This window comes from Toxorhynchites rutilus, chromosome 3 (assembly GCF_029784135.1).
Source record: "Toxorhynchites rutilus septentrionalis strain SRP chromosome 3, ASM2978413v1, whole genome shotgun sequence".
Lineage (NCBI taxonomy): Eukaryota > Metazoa > Arthropoda > Insecta > Diptera > Culicidae > Toxorhynchites > Toxorhynchites rutilus.
In genome coordinates, this window is record NC_073746.1 from 312114309 (window position 1) to 312130915 (window position 16607).

Consider the following 16607-nt stretch of genomic DNA (forward strand, 5'->3'; position numbering starts at 1 on the left):
TTGTCGGGCCGAGGGATTAGTCGACCGTGTTCTGCGATATTCGAAGAACCTCCATTATCGTTATCTTCACTGTTTTTTTTATTTCTTTCGTTCGTTTAAAACGGGTAATGTGCGATTCACATATCACGTTACGGAGAAGAACGTCTACGTTCCGTCAACGTCTCCACCAATTCACACATGCAGTCAATACTTCCACCAGCACCGTCACGTCAAATGCCAAACGAATGATTTATTGAATTTTATTCATGGTGTCGCCACCTACAACAATTTTAAATTGCAATGCCCTCTTTCAAATCAGCATGCCTAGAATCAGTTCTAAATTTTGAAAAATTCAATGAGAATCATTGAATTCAATTATTTAAATGCTTAAACCCCGTAGTCCGACCCTTATGCAATAATAATAATAAATGGAATAATTCTTTCAACTTTCAACTTTCAAGATTTTCACTTCGAAATTTGGAGCTAAGAGATATGTTGGCATAAAAAGTACAGTAAGTTACTTATAAAGCGATATGCTGAGGCACCACTCAGTGTCGCATTGGAGTAGGTTTTGACCAGTAATTGGACATTTGCGACTGGTGGCGACTTTCAATGTGGGGCCATAATTTGGGCCCCGAACTCAATGTTTACAAAAATCTCCAACTAGAGGTAAAAATGTCTAATTAAACGTGTTGCATCACAGATCTGTTCAATTAGCTTAATGTCGATGTAGATGTAAATTACTGTACAACCAAATCAAAACAAAAGCCGAGACACAAAGCCCAGACAAAAACCAAACGAGCCGTCCGTCTCCGTCAATTATTCTTTTCTACAAACCCTGCCGGTCGTTTTCGTTGAACGTATGCTGACGGGTCGTTACGTTGCTGGTGTATGTGAATGTTTTCATGAGAATTGCATGGTAGAATCATTGACGTATCGTGACGTGACGGGACGTGAACGTGACGTGTATGTTGTATGTGAATCGCACTTAATCCTGCCAGCCGATCGTAGGCCCATTCGTCGACGACAAGCATGTCATCGTCTGCCGAGGTTGGCGATGGCTCGAGAGAAGCAAGAGAAAACGTATCAGATTCCACTTGTGCCGGGCTGCCACCCAAGCTCTCCACCCACCACCGAGCGGAAGCACCGAGTGTTTCATCTGATAAGCAGGGATCGGTTAATCTTGAAAGTAAAATCAAATTGATTTGGCCGTCCCGTGCGATCCAAGAGGGGAGGGTAGAATTTCCATTAATTTAAATTCTTTTCTTTCACCAGCGTAAATGAGCACCATTATGGGGGCAGAAAACAGCGATTCGGAACGATTAGATAAGAGCAAGGTTTACTTACCAATTAAATATTCTAATATCATGTTCCATCCGATTACGAACGCCACGAACTCTCCCACCGACACGTAGGAGTACATGTACGCGGAACCGGAGGTATGTGGCACTCGCACGCCAAACTCCGCATAACAGGCGCCTGTTTTCCGGGTTAGCCGGGTTGACGAGGGGGTTTCCGAATTTATAAGAGAGAGAAGGGAAAAGAACACCGGTTAGTTCGGTTAATTTGTAACGGCTTGACAGAAGGCATGCAGACAGCACACGGAACATGAAAAAGGAGTGGATGGGAACGAAAGTTGCGGGGAAGAGTTAATGGAGCGATACGACAAGCAAGGAACACCCATATCACGCGGTGTTGGTTTCGGTGGTTTTTGTCATTTTTCAGATCGTTGCTTCGCGCCTGAAAACCAGTGTAATAAGTTTTGGAATGTTGGAGGGACCAGAATCAAAATTTGGTGGGGTATTTTGGGTTGCTCATTTCTCACATCGTATCAGAATTAAAGAACACAAAAAAATATTGTGAACAAAGTTATAAAATAATAATTTATTTTAAATTGATTCAACTATCATTGTCGTATGATTAAATTGCCGTCGTTTGTGTTAATTCTGCTTGAAACTCTAAACCAGGGATTCTCAAAATGGTCGATATCGACCTCTTGGGGTCGATATTAGTTTCCCAGGGGTCGACAAGATACTGTATAAGTTGTGTTACGTGAACCAACTCGTTATAAGGATGACTAATATTTTAGTGGAAAGTATTGTTGTTGAAATTTGTATTAATAATTAATAATTACATAAATAAATGATATTTTCTGAAGTTATGTCTATTTATTGATGAGAAAATTATATCAAATTAACTCACAAAGTTTTTGAATTGATAAAAGTATGTATCTATAAAAAACTCAAACAGCTGGTACAATTTGAAACTTTTACGTCTAAAACGAAAAAGGGACAAATGGCACAACAGGTTTTGTAGAACAAATAGGAATCATCATTGGAACATGTACACGATTGCGCGCTATAAATATTCACAAACGATAAAGAAAACTCGTTGTGAATATTTTCAGAGGAAAATTGATCAGCATCAAAATAACAGCAAAGAGTTATGGAGAATTTTAAAATCATTGTTAAGACCTAGTAGTTGCAAACCGCGGTCCATAACCTTTAATGACACATTAGAACAATCTAAGCAAGTAATAGCATCCAAATTCAACGATTATTTTGTCAACAGCGTTTCATTGATCAATCAATCCATTGAATTGGTCGATGAACCCGATGAAATAAAACAGCCGGTTAATAGAAATTGTAAATTTGAAGATTTTCACCCAATTTACGTTGAATGAACTTAAAAATATTTGTTTCTCATTAGAAAAAACGGCTGGTATAGATAATGTTAATGCTAGAATTGTTCAAGATTGCTTTCATGTAATTTGTCACATCTTGCTGGACCTCATTAATACATCATTGCTAACTGGTTATGTAAAGGGTGTGTCACATCAAATTGCATCACGGGAAAAACGCTGTAGAAATTCGCCCAGTAGACCGATCCTTTTGAAAATTTTAGACAGTAAAATAAAAACTATTAAACAACTTTTGGCATTTTCTTTTTATTCATACTTCGAGCCCAAGCCCGTATGCTCGCACCTTCCTCTTTACCCCGTCCATAAGGTTCTGTACAACGTCAGGTTGTAGTTTTTTTTTTTGAACAGAAATCCATTTTCTCTTGAAGTCCGCCTGCGATTTGACAACTTTTGGGTTCTTCCGGAGGGCCTGCTTCATAATCGCCCAATATTTCTCTATTGGGCGAAGCTCCGGCGCGTTGGGCGGGTTCATTTCCTTTGGCACGAAGGTGACCCCGTTGGCTTCGTACCACTCCAACACGTCCTTTGAATAGTGGCACGAAGCGAGATCCGGCCAGAAGATGGTCGGGCCCTCGTGCTGCTTCAATAGTGGTAGTAAGCGCTTCTGTAGGCACTCCTTAAGGTAAACCTGTCCGTTTACCGTGCCGGTCATCACGAAGGGGGCGCTCCGCTTTCCGCAAGAGCAGATCGCTTGCTACACCATGTACTTTTTGGCAAACTTGGATTGTTTCTGCTTGCGAATCTCCTCCGGAACGCTGAATTTGTCCTCTGCGGAGAAGAACAACAGGCCCGGCAGCTGACGAAAGTCCGCTTTGACGTAGGTTTCGTCGTCCATTACCAGGCAATGCGGCTTCGTCAGCATTTCGGTGTACAGCTTCCGGGCTCGCGTCTTCCCCACCATGTTTTGCCTTTCGTCGCGGTTGGGAGCCTTCTGAACCTTGTATGTACGCAGGCCCTCCCGCTGCTTGGTCCGCTGGACGAATGAACTTGACAAAATCAGCTTATTGGCGACATCCCGGACCGAACTTCTCGGATCACGTCTAAACTGCTTAACTACGCGCTTGTGATCTTTTTCACTGACGGAGCATCCATTTTTGCCGTTCTTCACCTTCCGGTCGATGGTTAGGTTCTCGAAGTATCGTTTTAGTACTCAGCTGACCGTGGATTGGACGATTCCCAGCATCTTACCGATGTCCCGATGTGACAACTCCGGATTCTCGAAATGAGTGTACAGGATTAATTCACGACGCTCTTTTTCGTTCGACGACATTTTTCCAAATTTACGAATAATTGACAGTGAAGCATGGCCAACGTGATCTATACACTCTTATCTGATTATAAGCGAAAGCTGAAGATATAATTCCTAAAAATTAAATTTCTACAGCGTTTTTTCCGTGATGCAATTTGATGTGACACACCCTTTACCACAAGTGTGGAAGGAATCCTTAGTAGTTCCCATTCAAAAGGTTGCAGGGTTAAATTATTAAGCCGAAGGGTTTCGTCCCATCAACATGTTGCACACGTTAGAGAAAATTTTTGAACTTGTTGTTAAAGGCCAGCTGTTAGAATATTTGAATCGTAACTCTTTACTAATACCAGAACAATCGGGATATCGGGAAGGTCATTCCTGTGAAACCGCATTGAACTTGGTGTTAGCAAAATGGAACGAAAAACTAGAAGGTAAAGACACGATTGTTGCTGTTTTCTTGGATCTAAAGCGCGCTTTCGAGACAATTTCTAGGCCCTTGTTGTTGAACACGATTAAGCGCTTTGGAATTACGAGTACTGCATATAAATGGTTTGAAAGCTATTTATATGACAGAACTCAACGGACTACTTTCAACGATTTCATTTCCAGTCCCGTAAGGAATAATCTTGGAGTACCTCAGGGAAGTGTATTAGGGCCCATTTTATTTATTATGTACATCAATGACATGCGACGAGTTTTACGATATTGCGATATTAATCTTTTTGCTGATGATACTGTGTTATTCATTGCAGCTAAGCATGTACATGAGGTCGTTTTACACTTGAATGGAGATTTGCGTTCTTTAAGTAGATGGTTGAAGTATAAGCAATTGAAATTGAACATTAATAAGACTAAATATATGGTAATCTCGCGAAATCGAATAAATGAAAACGTCTCTATTGTGATTGATGATGAGACCATTGATCGCGTTCGGGAGATTAAATATCTTGGCGTGATTATTGATGACAAACTTAAGTTCAATACTCACATTGACAATGTCATCAGGAAATTGCCAAGAAGTATGGAATTTTGTGTCGACTAAGAAACGATTTAACTATTTGCAGTAAAATACAGCTATACAAATCAATTATCTCTCCTCATCTAGACTTTTGTTCTTTCATTTTGTTTTTGGCCAATGAAACGCAAATATCGAGATTACAGCGCTTGCAGAATAAAATAATGCGTTTGATTTTACAATGTAGTAGGTTCACTTCCTCATATTTGATGCTGGACGCTTTGCAATGGTTATCTGTGAAGCAAAGAATTGTGTCTTTAACTATGGTGTTCATTTTTAAGGTAGTTAACGGTTTGTTGCCTCGATATTTGTGTGATCGAGTTGAAAGGGGAAGTGACTTTCATAGATATAATACTAGAAACGCGAATGAAATAACAACACCACATTTCTTAACATGTTCTTCACAAAATTCTCTATATTTTGAAGGAGTAAATGTTTTCAACTCGATGCCAAGACATATTGAACGTGCAACAGCACTAGCAGAATTTAAGAGAAACTGCATTTCACACGTTAAAGCTGTATTTTCCTAACAGCCAAATTTTTTTTTTATTTTGGTAACGATGTTGATTGACGAAGTTTTATACGAACGGATATCTTAAAGTGAACAGTTTTTTGATTTTTATTTTGTTTTTATTATTCTCAATGTATGACCTGACGAAGTTTTGTTTTAAACGGATTATATTGTTTAGACAATTTTTGAACAATTTTTCTTTAATGTTATATTTTTTGTTTTTTAATTTGTATTCGTCTCTATTATGTCTGTCATGATCTTGGTGATGATGGACTATTTTTATTTTTATTTTGTTGTTTTTATATTGTAGTAGTTGAAAAAAAAAGTAGTCTACAAAAGTTTGAGCGTCGCGCGCGTTGTACAGATATGAAGAATAAGAGTTCAAAAGTTTTGTAAGAGCCGGTCTAGAATTTTTTTTTTATCCCATTTATTTATTTGGCTCATTAGCATTTAGCTGTAAAAGAGCCGGGTTTAATCGTGTACATGTTCATATGTTTATGTTTCTATGAATTGTGAATTACACAGTAGTTAGTAGTAGCCATTTAGGCGTTAAGTTTTCTGTTCCATTACATTATGGTAAATTACACAGTAGTAGCCATTTAGGCGTAAGGGTATTCTTTCTGTTCATCCATTGTTCAACAGACCGGACAGCGGAGACAGTTGATATTGATCATTGTTGAGTTATTTATAGAACAGCAGCCCGATGTTTCTTGCAGAGCAGAGCAGTTGTATGGATGTATCGATCTTTGTTCCACCGTGGATCGATTTCCATCGCTGATGATGGTTGCGTGGACGTAGATGGTCAATTGAGGGCCCTGAGTTTGAACTCACGATCGATCGCTTGGTAAGCGAACGCGTAACCAAGTGGCTACGAAGACCCCCGGTCTAGAAATTGTTCGTAAAGAAAAATATCTCGATTTCTCTGGATGGGGATATTTAAAGTCAATCCAAAACAAGGCTGGCGGTTGGACTTGTGCCTTGGTGGACCATTTGGCTGCAAGGGCCTTTTCGGGACCGTATCGGTTCTGTAGCGGACAAGACTGAGTATTGGCTTGTCTTTTGATATTGTAATTTTTTGAACTTATATCTGTAAATAAAATCAGTTCGTTTTTTTTGCTCAGCTGATTTCAATGCTTAGAAAACAAAATAATATCTTTTAGATAACTCGTCTTGCTCAAACCTCTGTAGGGGAAGGAGGCGGGACCATCATTATCATCATCATAAGTATTTTGTATTAATAAGATAAAGATAAAATTTTTAACGAGATTTGGCTAGGGCGTCGGTGGTATCACTTCATTCTGGAAAAGGGGTCTCTAGCCCAAACAAGTTTGAGGGTCCCTGCTCTAAATGATATAGTATAGAGCTCTAATCACTTGCTCTATCTCGGTATAGTTTTGATGAAATTAAATAGTTGACGAGTTAAAATAAAGATTTTTCGTTTGTCTTTGAACAATGTTTCTTTATCTAACAAAATTATCAGCGAGAACGAACTGAAATTTCCTTGGGACATCTCTTCTCGTACATTTCGTCGTTCAGCAGTGAGCATCCTTGATACTTCGTTAATTCTGTAGGTCATTGTTTAACTTCTTTTGATCAAATTATATCGACAATTAAACACTGACAACCTAAAACGAAGAGAGAAAACAGGGTGTCGACTCAAAACCTGAAAAAAATTCCCTGATATTCCCTGATTTTCCAGTAATTTTTCAGAAAAATTCCAGATGTAATCAAATTCTCCACTAGTACTTCAGCTGTTATCCCTAAAACATTTAACTTGAACAATGAAATTTAAAAACGTCTGTCGATGTCTCTTCTCTATATATACACTCTGTCCAACTTCTTTAAGACCAGTTGGTGATCTTGCAGCTTTGTGTCATTGTAAACAAACAATGCTTCTATTTATATTTTAGTGTGTAGGTATTGGTGACTACTATACATTGCATGATTTTCATATGTATGTGTGTGCAAGCGCTGAGCGTTAACGAATGTTTTTGTATTTTTCAAGTGTCAAGTTTCTATAAGACGAGTTACATCTTTCGTTGTTTTAGTTGTTTTGATCAATAAATCTGGAAAATCCCGAAGGGAAAAGTGCTCACAGAGAGAGAAGAAAGACAAATCGATGCATTTCACCAAGAAAATGTTGGTATCAGAGAAATTACTCGTCGGATTGGACGATTGCATCAAGTTTGTGCTCAATTATTTGCCGAATCCTCAAGGGCAAATGCTCTCTGACTGGGATAAGCGGGAAAAGGCTAGAACAGCTTCGTATACTTCAAAATCGCTTATGCAAATGAAGCAATATTTCAATTTAAATGTTACTCGGGTGACAATTCGTCATGTTTTGGTAAAAAAAAAAGGTTAAAGCTGGTATCTTACACCATCTCACATCGGAAGACGTCTAAGTTTTACCAAAGCTCGCATGAACCGATAGTGGGACATGGTATGTTGTGACAAAGAACGTTTCCATAAAATACATGTTGCTATATATCATTACGAAAAGTTCTTCAATGTATAGGTTATCTTCACTGACGAAAAAAAGTTCAATGTTGATGGTCCTGATGGTTTCAACGGGTACTGGCGTGATTTACCGAAGGAGGAATAGTGTTTTTCCACCAGGAATTTTGATGGAGGCTCGTGCATGGTTTGGGCGGCATTCTGTGCAACCGGAAGGCTCAAGATAGCTTTCACATCATTCAAGGATTACATACATGTTCAGGAATCCTCTCTCCTACCGTTTTTGAGAAGATATCGTCACAAAAAAATCACATTCCAGCTACTATTCATACCAGAAAAGAAACTAAGCAATGGGTTGAGGACCCAATACTTATTTTTTGGACTGGCCTGCTCGCTCTCTAGACTTGATTCCTATTGAAAATCTTAGGAGGATTCTTGTACGCAGAATCTACACTGAAGGAAAACAGTACACAACGATTGAAGAGCTCCATGTCGCAATTTCGGAAGCATGGAAAAATATCAAGAAATCCGTTCAGCAGAAATTGGTAAATAGTTTTTCAACACGAATTTTCCAGGTTATTAGCCGAAATGGCAAGGTGGACAATTATTGACATGTAAATCAGCCTATCGTTCTGAATTTTTCATTAATAATACTTATGAACTTGGAAGTGGTCGTATATAACTAGACAGTTGAAATTATCATATTCAAGCACAATAAATATACGAACAACTCTTTTGAACGAAATTGACGTTAAATATACTTTTTTCTAAGTATTCTACAATGTATGAATGTATCTTGTTGAAATTCTTACTGTTTGTGTTGCAACGAAATAGAATCAGGGTGGTCTTATAGAAGTTGGACAGAGTGTATAAAAATCTCGTGTCACGATGTTCATGGTCGAACTCATTCGAAACGGCTCGACCGATTTTAATGAATTACGCACAAAAAAACTTGGTAGGCATGAGAATAAGTTGTAAACTATATACGATACCGCTAGGATTACCGATTAGGGTGGCTCCATGCAGAAAAAAAAATCCGATTTTTTTTTTCTTAAATTTGGCTTTAAATAATTCATATGACCACAAATTTAACCCCCCATACCCTATTTTTAATGTTGATTTTAGTATTTTTGTATAAACAATATTAAAATAATTTAACCGTCCTTCGTTTTTCAAACAGAACAAACTTATTTATGTTGTTAAATGACAGATGGCCCTACACTAGGGTATCAATGGATGTATGGAAAAAATGTACATTTTGTTTATTTTGCCTAAAAAAAATCTGTGCAAAGTTTCAGCTCAATTGGACATGATTTAGGGGTGCCTCAAAGCGCTCAAAGTTTTGATATTTTGATCCCCGAAAATCTTCCAAGGGGAGAGTAAAGGAAATTTGGAAAATTTTTTTCGATGCCAAATGACTTAAAAATGCATGAAACGTGGTGTCATCTCGAAAAAAAAAAGAGTTTTGACCGAAAATCGACCTTCTGGGACTTAACCAGAGAGGCAATGAAGGTATGGGAAAAAAATTATCGATTTAAAAGAACCGACTATTTACATTTTGTTTATTGGCCCAAAAAATTATCTGTGCAAATATTCAGCTCAATCGGACATGATTTAAGGGTGTTCCAAAGCACTCAAAGTTTTGATTTTTGGCCACTCGGGCTAAGTCCCAAAAAGTCGATTTGCGACCGAAAAATTTTTTTTCGAGATAACACCAGATCTCGACGTTTTATGCATTTTTAAGTCAATAACTTCACTTACTCTGAAGCCAGGCATATCGCCAGCGAGCTGGAAGTGTTTTTGAATGAGCTCAACGAATTATTGAAATACCGTCGATGGGGGTGAGAATGGGCCAAAGAAAATAGTTTTCGAACTTTTTGTTGAAGAACTATCGTAAATTAGAGTAAAACGCAATTCTGATTACGTACATATGTTGTATGCTAGATATGATATATGCGACTAAATGAAAGTTGACCCTATCTCACCCCTTAGAGGGGGTGACAATAGGTCTAAATCGTTAAAATTACTTTTTATTAAAAACTAGCTGATCCGGCAAACGTTGTCCTGCCATATAATGTATTGCTAGAGAATATTTTGGTTGGTAAAAACAACTTCAAGGGAATTTGTATGCTATCGTTCAGATCTGTAAGATTGATCTAAATAATGATTTTCACAGCGAAACATACATATGCGTACCTCTTATTTTCGAATTTTCCCTTTTTATTTTAAATTTATAGATATGCATAGTCAATTTTTTGAATTTTTCTAATCATCTCAAAATTTTCCAAAGTAATCTATCATATTAATTTGGATGAAGACAAACTCACAAAATATATGGACGATGTAGATCTGATCAGTCGTTCTCCCGTGATGATGAGTTATACGTACGTGGGAAAAACTCTCTTTTATATATAAAGATTATGTTGAGAAATCAATTTCCCAATAATTTGAAGATAATTTAACAACATGTAAGTGTCTTGAATAATTTTTTGAGTTAGAAAATAGTGTCAATTCAGCTAGAAGTGCGATGGAGATGTTTATATATGAAGATTTTTCTTAAATCTGTCGTTGAATATGTCTCCTGCCTTGATCCTGGTACCTGGAAGGATATTAAACTTCTTTAGTTACTTTCGTCTCGTACTTGAGGTGAGGTCCCCATGGCCTAGTGGTTAGCGTGGCGCTCGCCAAGATGGGGTTTCAGGTTCGATACCCATTCGAGTCAGAAATTCTATCGACAAAGGTCGTTTTTCTGGCTTGCACTGGTTTAGGTGAACACTGTCTAGGGTGTGGTGGAAAGAGCAAATGTGCCAGAAAAGCTCCAAAAATCCGGAAACACCGAATGATGCCGCTATCAGCTTTTTTCCCCAAACCAGGTGGTACTCGGGACGAAAAACAGCAGTATTACGATGGTCTTCCTGCGAGATAGTGCAGTGCCTTGCAAGTCGCACCACAAAAACATCAAGCAATGAATGATATACAAGACATTGTGAATCAGACCATGTGGTAAAAACGTTAAGCCAAAATAAATAAATAGTCATTTCCGTGTGCCGCTCTCATTAACCCTATCCATCTCGTTTCTAATTGAGGAATTCCTCAAAACTGTATTTTTTTTCTAGTTAACTTGGAACATATGAGATGCTCTTTAGTAGCGGCTTCACAGTCATCTGATAAATGCCCCATTTCTTGAATGTCGATATCAAGTTGCTCTTTTGATTGTCCTTAAGACTTTCAATTAGCGGCTTCAGCAATCCAGGAAAAAAAATATTTTTTTTTTAAATTGATAATTTATAATTTGAGTGAAGTTATCTCTTACTTATGACGTCTTTTATCGTTTAGAGTGAAGTTGTCTTCTATTCCTGCGATGACAGATCAGGGTAGTACACGGAACTCATAAAACTGTTAAACGAGACTGCTCTGTGGTTTCGTAACAACCGACATACCCACAAATCTACAAAGTGCGGAAGGCTCTTAATCGTGACGAACGGCAAAATACACTGAGAAAATCACGGGCCCGAAACTGTACACCCAGATGCTGACGAAGCCTCTTTGTCTTATCATGGCTGATGAAATTTACATCAAGGCGAACTTCAAGAAGCTTCCAGGGCTACTATTCTTCACCCCCATCACAAGTTTGGTGTTCCGGAGGAAGTAAGGAAGCAGAAACTTTCAAAGTTTGCCTAGAAGTCTATGATTTGGCAAGCGACCTGCTCATGCGACAAACGGAGTGCGCCGTTCGTAGCAACTGAGGCTGTAGACGGGCAGATCTCCCTCAAGGAGAGTCTACAGAAGCGTCTGCTTCCTCTGTTGAAGCAACTGGAGGGCACTACGATCTCCTGCCCGGATCTAGCTTCATGCCACTACTCAAAGGAAGTCCTAGAGTGGTACGAAGCCGATGGAGTCACTTTCGTACCCAATAACATGGTGGTGGTGGGCATCGAGATAGCTTGGACACCAACCGGAGGAGAGAATTTTCAAAGTACAGGAGAAATGGATAATACGCCCTCGCGATAATGAATATATCTCGCGTAACTTCTGAAATGGTCCTATGTAAGAAATGTAAACAATTCGCGTTAATGGATGCACACTATTAGATTTAAATCATTGAATACATTGTGAAAAAAATCGTTCAAGGATCTATCCTTTTTACCTTTTTATTGTCGAATAAAAAAAGTCCAATGTACAGATTCTAAGCACTCAACTGGACCTCTGACGCTCGATATGTCCGAAGTAATAAGGCATTCAAAACAACACGAAGTCGAACTTCGGTCATTTTATGTTTTTGTTACTTTCGGGTGTTGTTATCATTTTTATATACCTTTAGCATATAGTGCAGGTATTTGGATTGTTGTTCAGTAGTTATTTTCACATTTCTTGATCTTGGTCTCACGAACGAATGTCGTTGAGGTAAGAAACTAACTGTTCAACATCTAGCGATGTTCGTTCAACATTTGGTTGAATGGATGGATATGTGTTCAACATTTGGGTGCCGGAACACCATTCAAAAAATATGTTTTCTTGAACAATGCAAATGGTCTAATATAATAAATATAACAAGAAATGACGCCTAATGGTTGCTATAGAGTGATGCTGGGGAGTTTTCAGTAATTTCATGTGTTATCACGAAGAAAGCAAGAATATATGAACATATCTAGCTTAAGCGTTCAACGTTTGACGAGTTAACCTATTTTTTTCAATTTTTATTGTTTCAATTGTTTCAATGCGAATTGAGGTCCTATGCTGCGGATCTCAACATGTGTAGAGTGTGTTTTTATAGTCTGTAGAAAAAAATAGTGTTTTTCTTTTATCTTATCCGGGCCGTAACTCCGGAATTTTCTCCAAAGCATGGAAACAATCACTTTAAAAAAGACTACAAGAAATATGTAGAAATCACTCGCATCACTTGCTTGTGTGTTATGTCCAAGTTATTAGAGATAATTAGGCTCGATTTAATTCACCACGTATATGAAAATTGCCTAGCTGAAGTGCAACATAAATTCGTACCGAAACGTTCCTCATCCACGATTTTGTTGCTTCATATACCATGCTCTGGAATCAGCATCCTCCAGCTTTTACAACACCGTATCTGTCGTAACAGATCGGATTTATTCCGTAAACTTTCGTCATTGCACAATGGTCCAGGAGGTGCATTTAAATGGAAATTAGCATCTAGAGCTCGACAGTTATTCTCTAGACAAAAACTGTCCTCAACAAAGTTGTTGCATATGATAGAGCGCTCATTTTAATGTCATCAAAAAATAGGGTGACCAAAATTTGCGATGAAATAAAAAATCTAATTTTCTTATCTTCATAGATAAAGGCAAATATAGTTCGACAATATTGTAGCCTCAATTATTTTAAGCAGCTTTGTAGAAAAAAGTTTTGTTCTATCTCTTAAAATATCCGATATAGCGCTTTTTATTCTAAGCTTCATTAGGGTAATCATGAAAGAACGGGTTTCTTTTCTCCAACTTTTATATTTCAAATCCTACATCAAAATTGTATTAGAACGACTTTTAGAGCTTATTAAGACATATATTATGCGATGCAGAACTTGTCAATATCTTAATCCTACATAAGTTAATGATGCTTTTTAACCCAAAAACTATTGATTTCAATTTTAGTTTACACAAATACAAAAAAATTACATTATTTTGTTATTTTGTTTAATTGAAACTATTGATTTCAATTTTAGTTTACACAAATACAAAAAATAACATAATTTTGGAAATCCCACATTATGTAGAGTCGAGTATGTTTTTTCAAATACCGTCAACGAACATTTTTTATGTTTGCCCCAAAAAGAATGACAAGCGAATGAAGAAGGCGTTGTTTTTGGGAAGAAATATCAATAACTTTGAGTAGAGTTACGATATTGACAAGTTCTGCATCACAAAATGTTTGTCTTAGTAAGCTCTAAAAGTCTTCTGAAGACAATTTGCATGTAAAATTTACAACATAAAAGTTAGAGCAAAAAACTTTTTTATTATGGTGATCCTAACGCATCTTCGAAGAAAATAGCGCTTTTCTCGGTTAGTTCAAGAAATAGAAAAAAAAACTTATATTACTTACTATATATTTTTAACTATCATAGTCAACGAAATCAATCAATGGTTTGGATAAACTGAATCAACTGATATCGAAAACATAAATTTAAAAACGATAAAATTCCCGGAAAAGCACTCGCCGTACTTCCTTGAGAGAATACGTGAAATTTTGAGTGCTTTAACCAGACGCTGTTATGTCATTACCTGGGTCCCTTCACATTGCTCAATTCCGGGTAATGAGAGGGCTGACTCATTGGCAAAGGTAGCTGCAATTGAAGGCGATATTTATCAGCGTCAAATCGCCTACAATGAATTTTATTCTTTAGTCCGTAAAAATACCATCGCTAACTGTGCAACGTAAGTGGAACGAAAATGAATTGGGTCGATGGCTTCACTCGATTATCCCTAAGGTTAGCCTCAAATCATGGTTCAAAAATCTGGACTTGAGTCGGGACTTTATTCGCACCTTCTCTCGACTCATGTCCAATCACTGTTCGTTAGACGCGCTACTCTTTCGTTTTAATCTTTCCGATGGCAATATCTGTGCTTGAGGCCAAGGTTACCACGACATCGAACACGTTGTTTGGTCCTGCGAGGTGTATCTTGTTGCCAGATCGAATTTAGAAAACTCTCTTCGGGCCAGAGGAAGACAGCCCAATGTGCCGGTGAGAGATTTGTTGGCTCGGTTAGACCTTGATTACATGTCCCAAATATGTCTTCCTAAAAGTTATCGATCTTCGTGTGTGATTGTCCTTATATCCTTATATTCTCCTTTTCCTTTTCCTTCGCGAGAAATCAAATCCCTTCTTACTAACAATAGAATAAGGTGAAATGTAAATACATATTAGATATAAGATAGGCTTAAGAATTGAGTATGAATGTGAATGTGAGTGCGAATGTGAGTGTGAAGGAAGGAAGGAAGGTATTGAATTAGAGAGACTTTAAACTCTGAGAGTTCATTCGTCTCTTAGTGGGTGAGTGTGAACATTGTCAACATATCCTTATATCCCTTCCTTTTCCTGAAAAAAATGTCACCCTTCTAAACTCGAGCAAACCGCGAGTAATCGGTTCTCTACTTCATTAACACTAGAATTAATGAAAAATGTTTATATATACTTGTAACAATACAGATAGGAGTTTGGCTCCTTTAAACTTATGTAACTGAGCCTGTAAAAATAAACGATTTAATAAAAAAAATAAACGATAAAAGATAAAAGAGAAAAGTAAATGAGAATTCATGAGCAAACAAATGTGTTATTTCATTATTTAAATCTCATCTCCCTCACCAACGTTTCTTTTTGAACAGACCATAATAAGAGAGCGAATACTTGGTCCCTCTTCCAAGGACGCATTTGAAGATTCGATGACAAAATGTGACAAAATTTTAATGGATACTCATCCTGGCGTTGTTATTCACGTCATGCAATTTGAGTAATTATTCGTCCGATTCGAGGAACATAAATCAAGACGATTAATTGTGCATTCACTAGATCCCCACGTGATACACGTGAAAGCATTCGCTTCACGCATTATTTCGGGGCCATACGCAAAATGATTGACTAACATTGCAAAATAATGATATTGTATGCGGCGCAGGAAACCGAAAAGGTTATAGGTTATCGTTCATCGATTCATTTGTAAACACGACAACTGATATGATGGTACAACATGCAGTGGCCAAAATAATGTCCAATGTACATACAGGTATATAGTCTGGATAGCAAAGAAGCAAAGAGCGCACACGCACCACGAAAAGTCGTTATGGGAGGGATGGGACAGAATCACAGCAAAAAAAACGCACAAAAACACACACCAAATCAATAAATATTTTATCTTTACCTGAAAATATACTAGCTATTGCCGCTATGATAAAACTAAACACTACACCGGGGCCAGCTATGTTTCTCGCTACCATACCAGCAACTAGATACATACCGGTGCCACAGCACGATCCCACTCCGAGTGAGGTTAGGTCGAGCGTGGTCAGACATTTCTGTGAAGGGAGAGGAGAAAAAAAACGCGCACGGAATGGAATGGAACAAATTGGTCATCACATAATTTTCCTAGATTCGGGCAGTCTCAAGTTACCGTTAGTTTTGGCTTTGTACTTTTCGGATCTTCGCCCTGGAACTTGCGGAGGTCCTTGGTGCGGACGAGTTTCGAGAAGAGCGTCAGTCCGCTACCACCTCCTGGGAGCGGAATTGAAAACTTCATCCTTTCTCGGTTGAACCTATGGTGCTTGCCGGAGTTTTCTTTGCAGCTTGGAAGAACCGTGTGGGGTTTGTGGGTGCACGAGTGGTTCCTTGGGTTACACAGCGTCCGATTACGCTGTGTCGGGTAAAAGCGTGCTTCTTGTCCTGTGGTGGCACGATTGCCACGTGTGCTTTCGCTATTGCTTGGTAATACCTGAAAAACGAAAACGAACAAGGAAAACAGTGTGAAAACAACGGGCGAAACCTCATCTTTTCTGCTCCACTGGAAATAATTATTCGGGTGGTATTCATGTTCAACGCCGGAGGTGAGACCGACGCTGATTCGACGATGCATAATTCCCTGTCATTGATTATGGCGTCAATTTTCTATCTTCATTACCGAGCAGAATAAAACGATGTCTAGTCGTGTCAAAGTGTCGTGTCCCTACGTTCTGGTTCATG

General features: G+C 38.2%; 1 protein-coding gene across 4 annotated transcripts in view; it reads right to left on the minus strand.

The window, feature by feature from the left end:
• Positions 1-16607, minus strand: part of LOC129775411 (probable cationic amino acid transporter) — a 162393-nt gene that overhangs the window by 22245 nt on the left and 123541 nt on the right. For 3 of the 4 annotated variants that reach the window (XM_055780140.1, XM_055780139.1, XM_055780137.1), the window contains exons 4-6: positions 16042-16359; positions 15793-15946; positions 1327-1458 (exon numbers count right to left, since the gene is read on the minus strand). In XM_055780140.1, coding sequence (XP_055636115.1) covers positions 1327-1458; positions 15793-15946; positions 16042-16167 — 412 coding nt within the window. In that variant the 5' untranslated portion in view covers positions 16168-16359. The remainder of the gene's footprint in view (positions 1-1326; positions 1459-15792; positions 15947-16041; positions 16360-16607) is intronic. The other variant, XM_055780141.1, reaches the window with a different exon arrangement.